The 22,780-nt window shown below is 35.9% G+C and overlaps 1 protein-coding gene across 4 annotated transcripts in view; it reads left to right on the top strand.

The window, feature by feature from the left end:
- The window catches only part of MYBL1 (v-myb avian myeloblastosis viral oncogene homolog-like 1), a 32,883-nt gene extending 16,042 nt beyond the window's left edge, over positions 1 to 16,841 (top strand). Inside the window, exons 7-16 of one of the 4 annotated variants that reach the window (XM_014539797.1) lie at positions 1,933 to 2,004; positions 2,571 to 2,675; positions 5,405 to 5,635; positions 6,683 to 7,051; positions 9,447 to 9,589; positions 10,515 to 10,629; positions 11,451 to 11,567; positions 11,655 to 11,759; positions 12,205 to 12,384; positions 14,240 to 16,841. In XM_014539797.1, the coding sequence (XP_014395283.1) occupies positions 1,933 to 2,004; positions 2,571 to 2,675; positions 5,405 to 5,635; positions 6,683 to 7,051; positions 9,447 to 9,589; positions 10,515 to 10,629; positions 11,451 to 11,567; positions 11,655 to 11,759; positions 12,205 to 12,384; positions 14,240 to 14,368 (1,566 nt within the window). In that variant the 3' untranslated portion in view covers positions 14,369 to 16,841. Of the gene's footprint in view, positions 1 to 1,932; positions 2,005 to 2,570; positions 2,676 to 5,401; positions 5,636 to 6,682; positions 7,052 to 9,446; positions 9,590 to 10,514; positions 10,630 to 11,450; positions 11,568 to 11,654; positions 11,760 to 12,204; positions 12,385 to 14,239 lie in introns of all 4 variants that reach the window. The other 3 variants (XM_005866338.2, XM_014539798.1, XM_005866337.2) reach the window with 3 other exon arrangements.
- The last annotated feature ends 5,939 nt before the right edge of the window (positions 16,842 to 22,780 follow it).

The following is a 22,780-nucleotide window of genomic DNA, read 5'->3' as shown; positions in this document are numbered from 1 at the left end:
TAGTGGAGGCTTATTTCTACATTTTTGGTTGATAAATATTTTGGGGACAAAGTCATTAAAATATTTCCTTTTATATGTAATATTTACATTATTTAGTTTAATATTTAGTATATACATTTCCTAATACAATCATTCTTTGAATCTATTTATGATTCAAAGCTAATGGTTGTGTAGTTCTAAAAAGTTTTGTGTAATTGTATTTCTTATCTCTAAGATATAAGTGCATATAAAATGATTTAAAGGAGAAAATAGTAAAATATCATTCAAGCCATCGTTTTGGAGGGTGTGGTAAATAATTTATTCTTTGATGGCATTTAACTTTGCTTCCCCCTCAACTAACTAACCAGTTGAGTAACTTCAGTCTTCATTTTAAAAGGTTCACTAGAGTAGAGATTACCTAAGTTCATAACGGGGCAAGCTCTATTTTCCTTACAGTGCATTTTCCTACCTATAAGAAATTAGTTTAGTAGTTTTCATGAGGTTTGTTTTACATTTCCCTATCTAGCTATTTGTCATGCCATTTTCATGTAGAGCAATTCTTGGATCTTTTTACAATGTAAAAGTGAAGTTGACTTAAAAACAAAATTTGTGTTAAAAATATATGCTTAGTATGCCTCAGAATTGATTTTATTCCATTAAATGGACATTTTTAAAGACATAATTTTAAAAGAAAGTAATGACATCTTAATTTACAAATAGAAAGACATGCGAAGACAGTTATCTGCTGATGCTCAGTACCTTAAGATTTTTACATTTTTCTTTTAGAGTCCTAGATTTCAGCAGTATAAACTGAAATGTTCTGCTTCTATCTTAGAAAGGTTATTTAACTTTATTTTTAACTCATAGAAATTTATTCTTTTGACTCATTTTAAAAATTATTTGGGCCAAGGGAATGCTTAACAGTCTCAATAAAAATATATTGGAAAGACAAGAATATTTCTTGTACTTTAAGAATTGTTTCCTTTTTAATAATTATTGAAAGATGTATACATAGTTCATTTAAACTACTAAAAATTAATTCTAATTTTTACTTGAAAGAAAAAAATGCACTGATTTGAAATACTGTCACAGATTTTAATGAAAAATTAGAGAAAGATACCTTTCTAATCCATTGGAGTTACCAAGTGGAGTGATAACTGATGCTAATCAAGATTGTGAAAATTAAGTTTAATGTTAGAAGTTATGTATAATGATTCTGCATTAGATGGTGATTTAGGTAGGCCATTGTGGGAAATATACAATATCATATTTAGATTTGTTAGATTTTAAGGTTTTAAAAAATACCTTTGCATATTTCCTTCCACCACTGCACATTAAATTTGTATGCAACTTCAAAATTCTTATTACAGGTGCTTTAGAAAAGCAGAATAATTCTTAATCTATTATCAGAATATTCAAAAGTACATGAATGATGCTGGTTTTTTTTTTCTAAGACAAGCAATAGAACAAGCCTCTGTTTTCATATCTTTCTACCTAGATGTTGCCACGGGTTGGAAGTAGGAGTAGGAAATATGAAAGTAGAAAAATTTGCTTTAGTTTCCATCTCTGTGAGCGCTTCATAAGGACTAACCCCTTCCTCTGAAAGATAGGAACACAATTACTTTGTCTTCTCCAGGAAATAGAGGAATCCTAATAACAGACTTAAAAAGTATTTGGTGGATATTGTAGTCAATAGAGTGATTGACTGATAACTTTAGGCCAAATAATTCTCACATTTCATCTAGAACATAGATCTTTTCTAAGTGTTAATACTTTTCATCAGTAAATCCTAAGAATGTTAGTTACTAGATAAGAAACTATTGTTGGTATGAACATTCAAAATTAACAGATACGTCCTGAGTTTTTAATGTTGCTATTTTGTCAAGAGTTTTTGTGCTTTGTCATAGATTTTAAAGTGTTATCTACAATATTAATGATTTAATTACTTCTTAGATCCCGGGCTATCAGTATGTGTCACCTGAAGGCAATTGTATAGAACATGTGCAGACTTCTGCCTTTATTCAGGTAACTTTGTATTTATAATAAAACAAAGGAAACGCAAACATATTATTGAAAGTCTAATAGTACTTGTTTCCTCTTCTATAAAACGAGGACAAAAACAACACTATCTGTCCTATTTGCTTTGCGTATTGTAACATTAAAGGAGAAAGTTTGTTCCATGGGTTTGAGAAACAAACCATACAAATGTAAAGTGATTGTCAACACCAGTAAGATGGTTCTTTTATTTTCCAACTTAATGCATTCAGGTTGCGAATGGACATATTTTTGCTAAACTGATTAAAAATATGTACTAAGAGTAACATAAATTTCTAAATTGATACAGATGATGCAGTATACATGTTTTATGCATTTAAATTTTCCAAATCTTTTCTGTTAAATTGTAAATATTTACCATCAACCTCTTTAGACACCAGAGGGATTATGATACTGGGTATTTGTGATTTAGTAGTATTCAGCTTTAGAGAAAATAGATTTTGTGTTGTGCAGAAGAAAATAAAAATTAAAACACTAATAATAATAAAGCAATTATGTTAAGTAGCCTGTTTTCTCTTTTATTTAACTTATTTAAGCAACCCTTCATTGATGAAGATCCTGATAAGGAAAAAAAAATAAAGGAACTTGAGTTGCTTCTTATGTCAGCTGAGAATGAAGTTAGAAGAAAGCGAGTTCCATCGGTAAGAAATTAGGTTAAGTATTTAGATTTTATTGTTAGAATCTTTTATATGCTTTTATGGTTCTCATCAGCATTGACTTTCATATGTCACAAAGTGGAACGCATATTCAGTATGACTTCAGATGTTAATATAGACTAAGAATAGTCTTTCTAATTTGTTATTTTGAGATTGCCTGATTTTGGTATGCATCTCTTGGAGCATATTTTACAGTGTTCACTATTAAGGTGCTTCTTGAGTCATAAATGTTAAGCAGACTTAAGGTATGATTTTTGATATATATATTTGTGAAAATGATGTGTAGTTTAGATTAGGCTTTGGTTTTATTTTAGACATTCTACATAATTATGGCTTTAGTAGAAAGACAAATAAAGCTTGAAAAATAATTAAATGTAGAGATTTATGCACTCCAAAATTACTTTTATTCTTTCTTTGAATTTTTTTCCTATTTATTATATTTCTAATTGAATTCAGTAAATTGGAAAAAGTAATAACATTAAAATATGGGGAAAAGGAACATTTAGACTTTATACTCTCTAGAAAAATTTTTATATGGATGTTGGGTTTTGGTTACCAGGGTATCATGACTACCATTTTACTGAGGATCCATTATAGATGTGTTGAATGAGTTTTTGGTAATCCTTATATTAACTCTGTGAAGTAGGTAGTTTATTGTTAGGGGTTCAGAGTCAGGTGTGTATGTTTGCAGCCTTATGTTTTTTCCAGTGGGTCCAGCGATCTCCCTTTTTGAATCTTTTTCCCACCTACAAACTCAATTGAAATGCATATGATTTCAAAGTTCTCTTCATAAAGTGACTGTAAACTCTATGCTAATGAAATAAAATTGCTTTAATTTCTTGTATTTTTTTTTAGGAAACTTTCAAAGGAATGGAACTTGTTTAGCAACAGTGTTGAAATTTTTCACCTTATTTAACTTGAAACTTAACATTTTGTTATTGTGATTCTAGCACATTCTAGCAATTTTTATTTTTAATTGTAATAGGTAACATTGGTTGAGTGCTTCCTATGGACTGGAGCAATGTACTCTCTAAATTAATTTTAAATAAATTTAAAAATTCAGCTCCTCAGTTGCACTAGCCACATTTTGGTTGCCTATATGGTTAATGGCTTTCAATCTGAGCAGCTTCAGATGTAGCACGTTTTTTTAAAATATATTTTATTGATTTTTTACAGAGAGGAAGGGAGAGAGATAGAGAGCTAGAAACATCGACGAGAGAGAAACATCGATCAGCTGCCTCCTGCATATCTCCTACTGGGGATGTGCCCGCAACCCAGGTACATGCCCTTGACCGGAATCGAACCTGGGACCCTTCAGTCCGCAGGCCGACGCTCTATCCACTGAGCCAAACCGGTTTCGGCTGAAGCACCTTTTTATCACCTAAGAAAGTTTCATTGGACAGTGCAATACACTTTACATATTGTTTCTTTTCCTCCCCCTGCCCCCAGTATAATGAACATATAGCACTGTTTAAGTTTAAGGTGTACAACATAATGATTTGACTTATATATGTTGTGAAATGATTGCCACTTAAGTTTAGTGTTAATATCTATCATCTCATGTAGGTGCAAAAAAATGTTTTTTCCTTATGATAAGAACTCTTAGGTTCTACTCTCTTAACAACTTTCAAATTACATATTGTTTCTTTTTTTAATTTTTTTTTTATTTCCGAAAGGAAGGGAGAGAGATAGAAATATCAATGATGAGAGAGAATCATTGATCCGCTGCTTCCTGCATGCGCCCCCCGCCCCCCAACTGGGGACCGAGCTCGAAAACCGGCCATGTGCCCTTGACCTGAATCGAACCCGGGACCCTTTAGTCTGCAGGCTGATGCTCTATCCATTGAGCAAAAACAGCTAGGGCTACATATTGTTTCTTAATCATGACTTTTCAAAGTCTCTTTTCTTTTTTTTTTTTTATGAGACACTAGGAAACTAGACTCAAAAGATAAGTAAATCGCCTAGTGTACATCACTGGAGAGAGAAAGAAAATGACACTGTCCCTGACCTCAAAGGATTCACTCTGCAGTGGGAACAGCGGCAGGAAACAGTATATTGTGTGAAAAATAGGTCACAAAGTTTTACGGGAGCGCAAAGGAGAGGTGTCTAATTGAGAGTTAGGTAGCCAGGGTTCTTGGAAGAAATTATATTTAAGCTCAGTCTTAAAAGATAGGCAATATATTAGCAAAGTAAGTGAACTAGGTCATTATTATAAATGGAACAGTAGTGAAAGAGTAGTCAGGTGGAGTACTTTCTAATGTTTTATTTTAAATGAGGAATATAAGTTTTTCCTGGTCAGTAGGTTGGACAACATTCTAGGGAGCAGTAGTTCGAGCAAAGGCACTCTGGGGTAAAAGACTAATTCATCAGGGAATCACAAGTACTATATAGTTGGGTATTCCCTGGGAGGGGGAAGTGTCGGGAGATGAAGTTTGAAAGATAGAGGCCAGATTCTAGGAGTTTGGACATGCTTGTTTTATCTTACTATGATTTTGTAAATTTAAAAACACAGAAAAAAGAAATAGAATTAAGATATGAAGTTTAATGAAAATTTTTTATCAATTTTGAGGAAAGACAGTATATTTGCTACTATATTTCCAGCTGAAATGTTGTGAAGTATGTTATTCTAGAAAATAACTTATTTAAAATACAAACTTATGCTTAGGTTGAAAATGACAAGTAACATTCACATTTTTTTTGTGTGCTTTTAGCAGCCTGGAAGCTTTTCTAGCTGGTCTGGTAGTTTCCTCATGGATGATAGCACGTCCAATACTCTAAACAGCCTCGAGGAGCACACTAGTGAGATTTATAGTATGGATGAAAATCAGACTATGGCTGCTCAGCAGAATTCACCCACAAAGTTCCTGGCCGTGGAGGCAAATGCTGTGCTGTCCTCTCTACAGACCATCCCAGAATTTGCAGAGACTCTAGAACTTATTGAATCTGTAAGTCTGAAATTGTGAGATTATCAAAAGCTCAATTTCAGTTATATAGTTTCATGTTTAGAAACTCAGTTGAATGGACACTGACCAGTGTTATGTTAAGCATTACTTTGTCTGACATGCTTAATTTCGCTCTGATATTTTGCAGTGACTTCTGGAAAAAATATGTAAATCTTTCTCAAGATTTATGAACCTTGTATAGAATTTTAAAAAATTTAAAATTTAACAATTCATTCTTTGTTATACAAGTTATACAAATATGTTAGAGATAGTTGGGAACCAGAGAAAACTATAAGGAAGAAAATCTTCCATAAACCAAGAGTTAATAATTTAAGGTATTTTCTTTCAGGCTGTGTTCTATACATATAAAACATAGATATTCATATATTCTTAAAGCCAAAGATGCACTTATATATTATGCTTCTATATCCCCCCCACATTGTATCATGAGCATGTCCCTGTTTTATTAACTATTTTTTTAATTTGAATTTTAATGGTTTCATAGTATTCTATCATATGAATGTAACAAAATTTATTTACCCAATATACTATCATTGAACATTTAGGTGGTGTCCAGTTTTTCAGTATTATGTAAAGCTTTGTGCAAAATTATGATTATGTCTTAGGTTAAATTGCATTTTTGGATCAAAGTGTATAACCATTTTGAAGATGTTCCCTACACAATCCAAAATGATTATGTAGAAATTGATAGTATTTTTCTGATGTGGAATAGAGTGTGAAATTTTATGAATTGTACTCTGATAATGTACGGTAACTTGTTCGTTTTATTTAAAATACTTTGACATTTTAAATTGCCCAGCTACTGAATTAGATGGAATATTATTTTGGGATATCCCAAATTAGAGTCATAGTAAAACTATAATCTGTTCCTCTCAAATGCTTTTGCTTAAAAAAAGATGAACAAGAAAAGAAAGGAAAGCCTATTTCTACTGAGAAAAATGAGTAGTTAATTAACTGGAAATTATCCCAAGTTCAGGATCAGATTTCACTAGGTTACAGCATTAATTCAAAGAATTTGATTTATTGCAGGATCCTGTAGCGTGGAGTGATGTCACCAGCTTTGATCTTACTGGTGCTACTACTTCTCCTGTCAAGTCCACTCCAGTTAAACTGATGCGTATTCAGCACAACGAAGGCGCCATGGAATGTCAGTTTAACGTCAGCCTTGTACTTGAAGGGAAAAAAAACAGTTGCAGTGGTGCAGAAAGTGAGGCGGTTCCTTTAACATCCCCAAATGTGGCCAAGTTTAGTACTCCACCAACCATTCTCAGAAAGAAGAGGAGAACGCGCGTGGGTCAGTCTCCAGGCAGTGAACTTAGTGATGGCACATTCAGTGATGGCAGTAATACAGCATTAAAACACACACCGGTGAAAACACTACCATTTTCTCCTTCACAGGTAGCAATGTTTCTCTTTATCTTTTCAAATGTTGATGAGCTAGATTAAATTACATCTTTAATATCCTTGCTAATGGTTCGTTGCTTTGATATCATATAAAAATGGATAATGTACTTAAATGTATGCATGAGCATGCTAAGCTCTGATAAACTGAAAGGTATCTCACAAAGTGTAGTAGTGTCATTAGAGTGTCTTACAATTTTTAGAGCTAAAAGGGATGTTTTAGATGTAGTTCCACATCTTTAATAGGCCTCATCAGGAAATAGACCCAGAAAGGTAAAATGACTTGTCCACATTATTTAATGGCAGAGCTGAGACCGACATCAAGTATTCTGAGTAGCTATTCAACAGATATCAGGTACATCTATCCATAGACAACTGCTCACTGTAAGAATTTTATGTCAGAAGATTTTCTAAGGATGTCAGTAACTACCTGCTTTTTCCTATAGTTATGTGCCCCGGCAGCAGATACTTATATCAGAGCAAACTGTATCTCTCTTTCTTAATAAACGCTATGTTTTAGGCTATGTGCTAAAACACTTTATATATATATATATATATATTTATTTTTAGTCTTCACCCGAGGATATTTTTTTCTATTGATTTTTAGGGCCAGTAGAAGAGAGAGGGAAAGACAGAGAGAAACATCGATGTGAGAGAAACACATTGATTGGTTGCCTCCTGCATGAGCCCTGCCCAGGCCCTGGGAGGAGCCTGCAACCAAGGTACGTGCCCTTGACCGGCATCGAACCCGGGACCCTTTGATCCACAGGCTGAAGCTGTATCCACTGAGCCAAATCGGCTAGGGCCTAAACACTTTTATTATAGCATTTCAGTTAACCCCCTTTCAAAAAACCTTAGGAGGTCGGTGGAATGAAATTCAGAAGTTAAGCAAGTTGTTCAGGTTAGTTAGTAAGAGATAGAGCTGGTGTTTGGTGTCCTGAAAGAGATTAAAACATTTTATGGGAGAAAAAGGAAATTTAATGCTCAAATAAACCTGGAGGGTGCTGAGATACTATTGGAGGTGTTTTGATGTTGGGAAGATGAGGGGAGTCTGGTAGGACACAATCACTATGTTTTTTGAAAATTGTGCCTTCTCCTCCTTTGGGGGGTGTCATTTACATAGATTGCAATGTGAATAGTGTGACCCCCAGCCCAGCCCCCAAAATTACAAAGCTCCTAGAGCAGTGGTTCTCAACCTTCCTAATGCCGCGACCTTTTAAATACAGTTCCTCATGTTGTGGTGACCCCCAACCATAAAATGATTTTTGTTGCTACTTCATAACTGTAATTTTGCTACTGTTCTGAATCGTAATGTAAATATCTGATATGCAGGATGTATTTTCATTGTTACAAATTGAACATAATTAAAGCATAGTGATTAATCACAAAAACACTATGTAATTATATATGTGTTTTCCGATGGTCTTAAGTGACCCCTGTGAAAGGGTCGTTTGACCCCCAAAGGGGTCGCGACCCACAGGTTGAGAACCGCTGTCCTCGAGGAAGGTAAAATGGGCTTGGGCACACTAGTAATTTTTTGGTGGAGTGTAAATTCTAAGGTGGAAAGTGGCTGAGAAGGTGAGACATGATTATAAAGACCTTATATTCAATGGCAAAGAGCTTGAAATTTACCCTATAATTGATGGGCATCATTGCAGGGTTTTAAGAGGGTTTGACTGCTAATCTTAGGGTTAAGTATTTTGCAAATATTAGGATCCAGAATTGATAGAGCTAAAATTCATCCCGTATGGCAATTTCCACCTATTGGCTACAAAAATAAATTAGTACTTCACAATTGTATGTAAGTTAAGATCCAATGAGTAAAGTGTGTCATTTGGAAAATAGACTGTGTGATACCAGTTTTGGCAGCTCAGAAGTTCTGAGATGTGTTGTAAATAGGTAAATTTGCCAGACAGCTGTATTTCTCATCAGCAAAGCATTATTCTGAATTCAAAGTTTTCTCATAGAAAAGGACACTTAAGATCACTTATTAATAAACTAATAAAACTTTTTTTCAGTTACATTGTTGTACAAAACTGTTACATTTAACACAGCAGCTATTTATGGTTTCTAGATTCCTATTTGATAATATCTTGTTTTAAAAGTTTTGTACTGTTTCTTAACTTTTGAATATTTGTTAAACAACTATTTCTTGAATGCCTATTATGTGCTAAACACTGTTCTAATTTCTGGGAAGGCAGTGATGAACAAAACAAAAATTCCTGCCCTCCTGGAGCTTAATTTTCCTGGAGTGGAATGTAAATGTGGTATTATAGGCAATCCTTTTCTAAGAAAAATTGGGAAACAATTTGAAAATTTTATCAGTTTAATAGAATTATGCAGGGATATTTATGTTCTAGAAATTGACTATAAACTCTCTTCTTTTTTTTAGTTTTTCAACACATGCTCTGGAAATGAACAAGTTAATATAGAGAATCCTTCATTTACATCAACCCCTATTTGTGGGCAGAAAGTTCTTATTACAACCCCTCTTCATAAGGAAGCAACCCCCAAAGATCAAAAGGAAAATGTAGGGTAAGTAGATATTAAATAATTATGTTAGAGAAAATTAGAAGATTAGATTTCAAGAATAGATTAACTTTTTATCCATTTATGCACATATCATAATCCCTATCCATATGGGACTTAGAATTGAAAAAAAAATCATCACCTTACATTTATTCTTAGGAGACTGAAAACCAGCTAAATGCAGTGTAAAACTTTGAATTCAAGCAAAACAACATTTTTACTGTTTGTTTTTTTTCTACATTAGTTCTCTTTTCTATTTAAGATAATTGATTGGAATAAGAATTAGTTTAAGCAGGCATACTTTACAATTGTCCTGTAATCTATAATAATAAAAGCATAATATGCTAATTAGCCTGGACATCCTACCAGATGAAGCCGTGGCACTGGGGGCTGAGGCAGAGGCGGTTAGGGGTGACCAGGCAGGCAGGTGAGCAGTTAGGGGCGATCAGGCAGGCAGGTGAGTGACTAGGGGCAATCAAGCAGGCAGGCAGGCAGAATGGTTAGGGGTGATTAGGCAGGCAGGCAGAGTGGTTAGGGGCGATCAGGCAGGAAGGCAGAGGCGTTTAGGAGCGATCAGGCAGACAGGCAAGCAGTTAGGGACAATGAGGCAGGCAGGCGAGTGGTTAGGGGGTCATCAGGCAGGCAGGCGAGTGGTTAGGGGTCATCAGGCAGGCAGGCAGAGTGGTTAGGGCTGATCAGGCAGACAGGCGAGTGGTTAGGAGCCAGCGGTCCTGGATTGTGAGAGGGTGCAGGCTGGGCTGAGGGACCCCCCTCCCCTGCACGAATTTGTGCACCAGGCCTCTAGTGTTTAAATAAAGCATGTGTATATGCAAGATAAATTTAGTGTGTGCTTTTTGTCATGACTTTGCCTTCCTTAATTCCTATGAAGACAAATTTTGATTGTAATACAAATATCTAAATGATTGGATAGGTTTAGAACACCTACAATTAGAAGATCTATATTGGGTACCACACCAAGAACTCCTACTCCTTTTAAGAATGCGCTAGCTGCTCAGGAGAAAAAATATGGACCGCTAAAAATTGTGGTATGTATACTCTTTTTAAAGAATTTTCCTAATTTTAATAAAAACAAAGTTTTATTTTTATCCTTGGTTTTTAACATTTTTTAAAAATGCTGTTCACTGAAGCTGATAAAAATTTTATCATTTGACTTATAAGTTTGACTTTGTGTTAATCTTTCTTTTTGACTTGTAAATAAACCTTTGCTTGGCTATTGTGAATTTTTACTTAATGCTATATCATCTAGAGAGAGCAAACCAAGTGTCAGCAGAGCTCTTTTCTGAACACTAAAACCAAGCTTTTCGTAGTTTCAGTAGTAGTTACCTGTAGTAGAATGAAATAATTTTAATATGTTAATATACATAAGCACTTTCCTAATAATATTTTTAAAACTGATCAGGATATCTCTTTAAGGCTCAGTTTTCTCTTCTGTTCAATGGAGTTGATAAAACGCACTCCAGAAGGTTATTGGGAAGATAAAAGAGATAATAGAAATAAATCTGGTGGCGCTACGTTTTAAGTAATATGTGCTTAATTAGTTGCTTCTATTAAAATAATTTTAATAATAGTGTTAGCAACAGTAGTTTATGAATAGAGATGGGAAGTGTTATCTGTGCTTTCACATATATATGTGAAAAAGTGCCACACTTCATTCAATGCTTGCAAGGTATAATATTGTTTTTGCCATAAAACTGGTTAGTTGATTAATTTATTCAACTTATGTATCAAAAGGGACGGGGAGAAAATTAAGCCACTAATGAAAAAAATATAAAAGCTGGGTTTTTATATGGGAGAAAAAGGAATTGGTATAAAAGACTTTTTAAAAACCCTTTAAAAAACAATTTAGTCGCAGCCACTTGCCTTCTTGGAAGAAGATATTCGGGAAGTTCTAAAAGAAGAAACTGGAACGGACATATTCCTCAAAGAGGAAGATGAACCTGTTTACAAAAGCTGCAAACAAGAGGTAATCTTTTGGTATCATTGTTAATAAAAGCCTTATCATGGCCAAGTGACTTTGCCATAAGTTTTTATTGTAAATTATTCATTCTAGCATACTGCTTCTGTGAAGAAAGTCAGAAAATCACTAGTTTTGGATAACTGGGAAAAAGAAGAACCAGGTCCTCAACTATTGACTGAAGACATTCCAGACACACAGGTTTGTAAAGATTTTTTAAAAAATAATGGTTGCTGTAAGTTCTAGTGCTTCTTGTTTCTTACTCATTGTGGTCTATTCATTAGAGAGTCATATAAAGTTTCCTTTAGTGTTATTCTGCTTAATTCAGAAAGAAGCATGTAACTGTAGAGAATATTTCTTTTTACTTCCTTGCTTTTTATATGTTTTTGTTTTGAGAGGAGTTGGGTCTCTTTTATGTATGATATCAAAAAGTGGTAGTTCTTAAAACTTTAAATTTCAGTATTTATCTTTGGTTTATTTCTGAAATATTTAATTTTACTACATTACTAGAAATTTTATCAGAGCCAAAAGCTTTCTTAGAGGAAAATTAACAAGGCTTCCAATACCCTTATTCAGTAGTCCCTCTATTTGTCACTATTTTTGAACTAGTTATTTTATTTTCCTCTTTCTTTTTTTTCTCTCTTAGTCAGAAAATATTTTTACAACATCTTTATTAATGATACCATTATTGGAAATACATGACAATAGGTGCAACTTGACTCCTGAAAAACAAGATATAAATTTAACCAACAAAACATATACACTTAATAAAAAGAAACCAAACCCTAACACTTCCAAAGTTGTCACATTGGAAAAGAATCTTCAGGTATGAATTTATAAATTTCTTTTAATGATTTTTGTTGTTGTTTATTCAGTTATCACTTTGGACTTACTGATCACAAATTATGCTTTTTCTTTTTAAATTTGACAGTGACTATAACAGTAACTAAACATTCATTATTATTTTGTCACTCAAACTAAACTTGGGTTTTTGAGGGACTCCTTTATCAGGCCACATATAAACTAAACTATTGGAATTGTAGTGAGAGACTTGTCTGGTGATTTCCTAATCACTATTTCATTTTTTCCTTCCTTTCCTTCCTCCCTTCTTTCCTTCCTTCCTTCCTTCCTTCCTTCCTTCCTTCCTTCCTTCCTTCCTCTCTCCCTCCCTCCCTCCACCCCCTCTTTCTCTCCCTCCCTCTCTCCCTTCCTCCCTCTCTCCTTTCCTTCCACATTGGTTAATAAAATTATATAGGTTTCGGTGTACAATTCTATACTGCATCTTCTGTATTATATTGTATTGTGTGTTTACCACCCCAAGTCAAGTCTCCTTTCATCGCCATTTATACCCCTTTTACCCTCTTCTACTTCTATCCACCCCCTTTCCCTTTGGTGATGACCATGATGTTGTTGGTGTCTACGAGGTGTATGTGTGTGTGTGTTTTGTTGTTGTTTTTTTTTTAACTTAATCCCTTCACCTTTTCACCCAGCCCTGCAACCCCCATCCTGTCTGTTCTCTGTGTCTGTGAGTTTGCTTCTATTTTGTTTGTTAGTTTATTTTATTCATTAGATTTCAACTGTGAGTGGAATCATATGGTACTTGTCTTTCTCTGACTGGCTTATTTCACTTAGCATAATACTCTTCAGGTCCATCCATGCAGTTGCAAAAGGTAAGATATCATTCTTTACAGCTGTACTACTGTATTCCATTGTGTAAATGTGCCACAGCTTTTTTATCCACTCATCTACTGATGGACACTTGGGCTGCTTCCAAATCTTGGTCATTGTAAATAATGCTGCAATGAACATAGGGGTGTGTATTATTTCATTTTTAAACGAAAGATATCTAAATTCGCTTCTGGCACCTCTTTTCCTATAACACATAAATATAGCCCCAATTGCTACTTGAAAGGGTAAGTGGTTGGAATCAGTTGCAGCTTGATTTTGTTGGTATAATGGTTTCCAGTGAACTTTTTGGCTCAAAAGTTGTAAAACCATCTTTTTCCTGTTGCTATGCAGCCATTATGTAGTTCCAAATGGCTGGAATTTTTTACTATGTTATCTGAAGAATTCAAACCAGAGAATTTGAGAGTTCATTGAGGAGGAAGTTTTCTTTATACCACAATGACTGCAGCACCAGCATCCCTGACATTTAAGCATTCCTTGAAAACATCTTTGGCAATCAAGTATAGCCACCTCATCTCTGTCTTGAGCCACTGCTTTTCAAAGGGACTTGCAGCATATTCTCTTAATTGATTTAAGATAATTTGATTTCCAAGTGTTTAATACAAAGCTTTTCAGGAAAATTTATTACACAGCAGGTCATACCTATAAAGTAATAGTCTTTATAATAAGGGCAGAAAACACAAGAAACAAACATAAACTTGATTTTGTGCTATGACTGTATTTCTTATTTTGCAAGACATAAAGCTTTTAAACTGCCTCCACAGGCGTGTAAACAATATAGATAGCCAAAGAAATGACCAAAAATATTTCAGTATGTATTTTTAAAGCATAACATTATTTAAAAAGAATCACAATGTCATTATCCAAATATTTTTTATAACTACTTATCAAATATCCAATCAATTAAAATAATTACCTTTTAAACGTGTAATTGTGAAGTAGTATGGATAATTGTTTTAGTAATTTTAACATTACTATTAATATTTCCTCTCTAGTCAAACTGTGAATGGGAAACAGTGGTTTATGGGAAGACAGAAGACCAACTCATTATGACTGAACAAGCAAGAAGATATTTGAGCACTTACACAGCCACCAGCAGCACTTCAAGAGCTCTCATACTGTAATTGTTATTAAAGTTGATGAAATGCCCCACTCCCTTAGTATAGCCTATACTAAATTAGGTTGCAATGAAATTTGTGTCTATTAATTGTTTTTAAGGTTTTAATACAGCCCTAAAACGGTTTGCATCTTTTTTCATACTAAGCAGGCAGAAAGCTAAGCCGCTTAAGGGGTAGGCAGTTTTGTAATTTATCTTTTAAGAGATGAGATTTTTAAAAATTGTTTTTAAAGAGCAAGATGGGAAAATCATATTAGACTGTTTATGGATATTCTAAAAGTAAATTCTCACATATTTTCTTCAGAAGATATATGTTGCTACTCTCTTAATGCTGCAGTTTTGTTACAGAGTATGTGTAATTTCTGAAATTAGTCTATGTATGGGAAGCACACATGGTTTTATGAAGTACTTTTGCCAACGTGCTGATTTACTTAGCCTACCATTTACAAAGAAACACAATGGAAAGGAAGTTGAAGGATAGAACGTTGCACTACTAAATTTTGGTATTTTTCAAAAACAATAAAATTACCTACAGTGTTAAATGTATTTATTTGAGCATAGTACTGAAAACAAAATGCATAGAAAAAGGGTTTTTTCTTTTGTAAAGAGTCAGTATTTTCTTCATAAGTCTCAGAAGATCTGAGAGTTTGTTGAATGTATTGTACAGTATATCGGAGCAGGAAAACTTTGTAAATTGGAAAGAAGTCTGTTTTTATAATTTATTTTCATTTTTAAAGCTTAAATGTAGATATTTATACCTATACAGGGTGTCTAGAAGCTAGTGTTGTTTCCTGTTGTTACAGCTTACATAAGAACAATTTTGACTTTTAAGTATGAAACAGTAGTAAGTTATAGCTGCAAAGAATACAATATCTATACTGTATGTCACATCTACCTAAGTATTGCACTATGCCCTTTAAATCATGTTGGTTACAAAGTAGTTCTAAAAATGTACTAAATAATAATTTAATATTTTCTTTTTAAATTATACGGGGAGGGTTCATATAAATTAATCTGGTAATTTGTATATGTGTTTGAAATTTTTGCATTTTGTTTAAAAAATAATATGGTACTTTGGTCCCTAAAAACAGTTTGCACTTAGAAGTTTGTTATATTTACTCTATGTTTCAGAAATAGAGAACATTATCTTTTATTTATAAAAATATTTTGTCCTTTTAAAAAATGTTTTGTGTTTCTCTACAGGTTACAACAGTTGCTTCAGTTGCCTGTTTTAGGTGTTTGCACTTATTTTATTTCTTCTTGAAAGAATGTCTTTATTTGCTTTTGTGTAGAGATTTTATGTAATATTTTTGAGGCATATAATAGTGTGCTGTCAACTTAAACACTGACAGGTAAATAGAATTGTACACTGTAGTTTTAATTTTTATTTATAATTGACACACTCTCTCCCTCTCCACCCCTGAAGTATGCTGCTATGAGAGAAGGAAAGAGCGACCACCACTTGCACTGTTTGAAAAGAAAAAAAGCAAATGATGGCAGGTTCTCAAGTTAACTTAATGGAATCAACCATTACCAGGCAGATTCTTGCAAATACCAAAATACTATGCCTTAAGACAAAAACAGCTTAAGATTTTCTGAGGTCTCTGTTAATAGAATTGGAAATACTAAGTATTTTAATGCCTAGCTCTTGAACAATAGACCTAATAGGGTTTAAGCTATTTAAATCCACTAGCTCATTGTTGCATATCAGATGTAGTGAGAAGTGAAGAAAATGTCTAGTACTAAGATTATGCCTTGTTGATAACAAATAGATGGACCAATTGGAATCATCTTAGCATGTTTGTTAAGTATGTTGATTGCTTCCTAATTAGTGAACTTCTCACAGAAATTTCACTTTGTAAAACCAATGATTGTAGCAAAATCATACTGGATCATTTCAATTTTAGTTGCCTTGAACTAATAGCACATAATGGTTCATTTTTTTGTTTTCTGTTTTTTTATTATTATTTTTTAATTTATGTAGCCCTTGGATGTACATAGTATCCAATCACCAAAGTATAATATCTTTGGAGAGCTATATTTTTTAAAGCATAATTTTTCTTGAGCATTAAATTATTCCAAAGGTAGTATATTGCAAAGACGCCTGGTATTATTGGATATAGTACTACTTGGGTTGGTATTGGTTGAATCCTTCAGTTAACTGCTTTGTTGCTTTTTGCAAGAACTTTTAAAATCTTAAGCATGTCAGGCATCTTAAGTCACCTTTATACTGTTGTGTTCATTTGAATTTCTTTCAGTATGTTATAAAAATGCCAGACATACATGTAGCAGCCATACTTGCATGGAAACTGGTACACATATATAATACTGTATTTCGTTGTAAGGTTTTCATATTAATACAGCAATTACCCTGACTAAATTGAGTTTCTTGATGTATGGGAAAACTTTCCATTGCGAGAGAATCTCGCTTACAGTGTTGACTATTAACATTAGAAATAAAGCATCTGTGTACAAGTTGACTTGGCATTGCTCATTTCACTTTGGTTTTGTGTGTTATGCTATTCATTGAACCTTAAGGACTCACCCCAACATTCTGTGCTTAGAGCTCTTTTCTCCTTTAGGACTCCCTTTATGGGTGATTTTATCTTTTAACACAACTCTTGAGCCTCTTTCTGAGCCTTATCTTAAACTGTCTTTAAATAGTTCCCCATGACACTCTGTCAGCACCTTAAATGCATCATGTCCTCTTTTTCTCAACTTGGACCTGCCCTGCCTTTGTTCTGCCCCCTTAGTCATGTGGCCTTCCTTTCGATCATCCAATGAGAAGTCTCCTGTCCTTCCCTCACCCCTCACATTGAAATCTGTTGTAAATTCTCAGCCTGCATAAGACCACTGTTCTAGTTCCATTTCTTAATCTCTAATTGGATTATTTCACTTAATCGCTCTGCTCTCCATTCTACAGACACATCTGGGTGTCACCTGGGCAAGGTCAACTGGTCGCCCAGTCAGGTCTATGGATTACTACATTGCCTGGGTGAATTCATCCAGATTTTACCTTTAGCCTTTTAGGCTCAGAAATTTGATGGATTCACCCACCAGAAATGAGTTTACCTCTCGGTAGACTGCTTGTATTAAGTGTGAGACTGACACATGAAACCAGTGTGTAATGTAACTGCTGAGAGGACAAAGCAGATCTCTTCTTATATTCAGCATAAAAAACACATTTAGAAAGCAGATCTGTCACATTTCTCTTATTCAGAGACCTTCTATAGTTGTCTGATGCCTAAATAATTCTTCACTTCCTAATGTGGACTGGTGACTTGCGTCTTCCAAGAACATTAATGCGCATGCTCCTGTCTCCATGCCTGTGTGTGCAATGTTCTCTGCATCACTGCATTTGTCTCCTTAGCCTGTTAACATCTTACTCAACCTTCAGGGCACAGACCGGTGAATCGTTTCCTCATTATCTTAGTGCTTCCATAAAACTCCCACTAGACTTTGGTTTGAAAAGTAGGGATTGCTGTCTGTAGCTCCTGTGTCTAGCAGGGTACTTAGAAAATCTCAGTAAGTATTAAATTGAAGAATTTTTAAAAATTAGTCATGACATGGAGAATATTAGCCATACTTATTTTATGCAACAGATTATAAATAGCTTTGGTTTATTAGTTATCTGCATGACACCGGTTTTGCTTTATAGTCAGTAAACTATTTTGTTAAAAATCTTTTAGCTCATTTTATAATCATGTCATTTCCTGCTCGATTTATCCAGTTATAGAGTGATAGGATTGCCAGCCAATCAGAATTTTAACTGTAATATAACACAGATGGTAGTTTTTCAAGAGGCACTTCACTCTGTGAGAAATGAAAATTTATTTTTAAGTAAGTAGTGGAGGGGAAAATGAACCAAGTGAAATTGCATCCTAACATTACACTTTCCCCCTTTCTTGCTTTAAAAAAAAAAGATACAGTGGGGCCTTGACTTACGAGTGTCCTGACTAACGAGTTTTTCGAGATACTAGCCGTCTCTCGGCTGATTTTTTGCTTTGAGTTGCAAGCTAAAATTCGGGTTATGAGCCAGCTTCAGATACCCCACCGCTAGTTGGCGCAGCGAACGTCACAGTGAACCACAACATCAGCCCAGCATCACGTGTCTCACTCGTTCACTTTTTGATTTGACATACAAGTAATTTGAGTTACGAGCTCCGTCATGGAATGAATTAAACTCGTAAGTCAAGGCCCCACTGTACAGTCAAGAATATGTGAAATACATCATACACCAAGATGAAATATACCAGGAAAAAAATTATTTATGGCTGACGTGTTGGGAAGAGAGTGTTTTTGAAAACTTTGTAGTATCTTGGCATTAATACATTAAAAGCTGTTGAATTTGAGCAAACTCAGTATTGAAAGCAGTGTAGTACACTGTCCTTATTTCTGAAGGTCTCAGACCTGGGTGCTTATTCTAGTTCCAAGTATAGAATGTGCTAGATTGGATTTTCCTGGCCAGCACAGGGTAAGAGGGAGGGAGATTGACTTTATTTTGATTTTACTACTGTCATTTTGCCAATCCAGAGCTCAAAAGATTGGGCCAAATTCTGACATAATTTCCTAAGCCCCAATACAATTAGCACTTATTGATTCTTTGAACTAGTGATCAATACTTAACTGAGTGCTTACAGTACCTGGTGCTAGGTCCTGGGGATACTGTGATAAACGGGACATGACCCTTCCCTTAAGGAAGCCGATGTTCTAGAAGGGGAGATGAATAATTGTGTAATAGAAATTGCATATCTTCTTCTTTGGCTGCAAGTGAGATCAATAGCCAAGTTTAATATTTTATTTGTGGATACTCATTTGAGAATAAGAAAATGGTTGGCCCTGACCGGTTTGGCTCAGTGGAAAGAGCGTCGGCCTGCGGACCCAAGGGTCCCAGGTTCGATTCCAGTCAAGGGCATGTACCTTGGTTGTGGGCACATCCCAAACAGGGAGTGTGCAGGAGGCAGCTGATCGATGTTTCTCTCTCATCGATCTTTCTAACTCTCTATCCCTCTCCCTTCCTCTCTGTAAAAAGTCAAAATATATTTTTTTTAAAAAAAGAAAAAGAAAATGGTTGGTCACTATTTGGATAGTATGGATTCCCCATCTCCCCTATACTATAGGGAATTGTTGGGTTAGCACAACTCATGGGTCTTGCACCACCCAGAAGTTCACAGACTAACATAGGACAACGTAGCAGCTGAAGCCATGTACCAGTCACGTACATTATTTCATTTAATCCTTTCAACAACTCTATTAGGTAAACCTTATTATAATCCACTTTTATGGATGAAAACAGGCTTAGGTTAAGAGTCTTGTCTAAAATCACACAGTGCTTTGTTGAGCTGGCATTCAATCCATTGTCTGAGATTTGGGTTGAGTCTTAAATTTAAAATTAAGCATAAGGCACAAAAGAGTATATAGTGTATGTTTCCATTTCTATGCAAGTACAAAACAGGCTAAACTAATTTATGGTATTTGAAGTTAGGATAGTGGTTGCCCTGGGTGGGAGGGTTGCTGAGAGGAGCCTTGGGGTGGGGGTGGGGGGGTTCATTCATTTATCTAATAAATATGCATCCATGTGTGTGTATGTGGGAAGCATTCTCCCCAGGCATAGGGTTGGGCACACTCTCCTTATTAGAAATCACCACTTACTGAGCTATACTGATGCCCCCACTCCCCCACCCCACCCCACCCCCAAAAAAAGTAGAAGAAAAAAATCAGCTTAGCTTTGGAAAGAGCAACAGTAGGGATTAGTACAAATTTTCATACCTTTGGACTGGGATATAAAGAGGTGGATCAGATACCTTAAGAGAGGTAGTATAGTGAAATTTACCATAGAATCAACATTGATAAATCAAAGCAGATATACTTTTGCCACTTTTATAAATTTATTTTAAACTGAGGTTAGCCTATCTCTTATAGAATGCATAATGACCAGGCATTTACTTTTAGTATTTAAGGAAATTTGCTTATAAGTATTCAATTATCTCTAAGTATTTTGCACATATATCCTTTTTTTAAATATACTTTATTGATTTTTTTACAGAGAGGAAGGGAGAAGGATAGAGAATAAGAAACATCAATGAGAGAGAAACATCGATCAGCTGCCTCCTGCACTGCCCCCCCCCCGCCCCCCCCACTGGGGATGTGCCCGCAACCAAGTTACGTGTCCTTGACCAGGATCGAACCTGGGACCCTTCAGGCTGCAGGCCGACGCTCTATCCACTGAGCCAAACCGGTCAGGGCTATCCTTTTTTTAATATAAAAGAGAATACAGTGGGGCCTTGACTTACGAGTTTCATTAGTTCCGAGACTGAGCTCGTTAAGGAGCTCGTTAACTCAAATTACTCTATCAACTCAATGCAAAAAATTGGCCGAGAGACAGCTGGTATCTCAAAAAACTCATTAGTCGGGACACTCGTAAGTCAAGGCCCCACTGTACTATAGTTTTAATAAGAGAAATCTTGGCAAATAATAGCTATGCCTCATCACCCACTCTTTAAAATTAGTTCATTGGTTTCTTGTTTCTTCTCTGCAGCACTCAGAGGTTGTAAATGGCCCATTTTCTGTCCCCTTAGCCCCAGATCTGATTTTTTTTTAAATATCTTTTTTATTGTTGATAGTATGTTTTTGAGATGGTGCCAAGCCTCCTTTTCAGGTTCATCTCTCCTCCCCACCTGGTAGCTCTCCCTTCCCGTTCCTCTTCCATTACTACAGTAGGTGAGGTAACTGAGCTGAAGCTGGAGTAGCTGTAACTGCAGAAGCATTTCTTTCACAAAGGCAGGACTAAAGCTGAGGTTAATTGACTAAAATGAAATGAGACACTTGGCATCTCTCGCCTGTAGGGGCATTAGCATCTTTCCTCACGTCGTGTATTACTTTACAGGTACCTAATTAGTCCTGGGTTGTGAGAGCCGGTAGAATATCAGGTAAAATGCAGCCACATGAACATGGTCCTCAGAGGGGGAATAAATGACTTAGGGGCAACTTTCTGGAGTCACCTTCAGACTTTTCATAACATTTTGGAGAAATCACTGCAGACAAAGGTATTTTTTGTTGGTAGGAAGCAGTAACAGGAAATAGCTAATTGAAACTTTTGTGGGTTACTTACAAAATAAAAAGGCTCGTGGTGGAGTCCCAGTAGTATGAAGGAAAGCATTTATGTGCTGCTGAACCTGGATTCCCCCGTAGTGATTTGTAAAAGCCAAATCACTGATGAATATAGGCCACCAGAGGGGCCAGCCCTGAGCAGTGTGTGCCTCCAATGGGGCGTGAAACAAACACATCTCCAGGCTTTTGTCCCATAAGCAGACCAGCTTGGGCAGGAAATTCATCTGAGACTGCTGTGAATTAGAAACTACAAAGTTATGAATGGCCCGTCTGCTCACAGGCCAGAGCCGTTGAATCTCTTAGTCCCCTAACCTTTTTCTAATTGCATCAGCGCGTCCAAAAAAGAAAAAAAAAAGATTTTATTAGGCACTGTTTTCAGAAGAAATAAGGGAAGGCCCAGATAAAGTGTAGCTTCACTTGCTTTCTATTTTAGCTATACATTGCTAGAGAAGGGTTTGTAAAAACAAACAAAATCTACTAGTCTAAAAATCCATTAAAAATGGCATAAGAGATTGTGCCCTCAGCGGTCCTGGATCTGTCTCTTGCTTCAACAGTGTTTGGACAGAACAGACCCCAGGACACCCCTTCTTCCAGCCTCCGGCCACTTTCCATCGTCTTATCTAGTCACCACCTTCAGAACCACCTCTGAGACCAGCCAACACACTGTTGTTTTTTCTACCTTAACTCCTTATTGCCAAACAACCACCAACCATGAGCTCCCAAATTTGTCAGCATTATTCCACCGAGGTGGAGGCGGCCGTCAACTGCCTGGACAGCCTGCATCTGCGGGCCTCCCACACCTACCTCTCTCTCTGCTTCTACTTCCACTGCAAAGATGTGACTCTCGAGGGCGTGGGCCACTTCTTCCTCGAGTTGGCAGAGAAGCAGCTCGAGAGTTCCGAGCATCTCTTAAAGATGCAAAACCAATGTGGTGGCCACATTCTCTTCCAGGACGTGCTGAAGCCTCCCCAAGATGAGTGGGCAAAACTCAGAACGCCATGGAAGTGGCCATGGACTTGGAGAGGAACCTGAATCAGACCCTTTTGGATCTACGTGTCTTGGGTTCTACCTGAGCAGACCCACTTCCTGGATGAGGAGGTGAAACTCATCAAGAAGATGGGCTACACCTGACTCACCTCTGCAGGCTGGCCGGCCCCCAGGCTGGGCTGGGCGAGTATCTTTTCAAAAGGCTCACCCTCAAGCACGACTAGGAGCCTTTGGAGTCCAGAGGCCTTTGAGGGGCCCTTCTGCATTCTCCTGGTGTCTGGCTTTTGCCTGAGCCTCTCCCCAAAACTACTAGCCATTCTTT

This window comes from Myotis brandtii, unplaced genomic scaffold, assembly GCF_000412655.1.
Source record: "Myotis brandtii unplaced genomic scaffold, ASM41265v1 scaffold23, whole genome shotgun sequence".
Taxonomy (NCBI): Eukaryota; Metazoa; Chordata; class Mammalia; order Chiroptera; family Vespertilionidae; genus Myotis; species Myotis brandtii.
The sequence above is the reverse complement of the archived record's forward strand: the minus strand, read 5'-3'. Positions and strand labels throughout refer to the sequence as shown.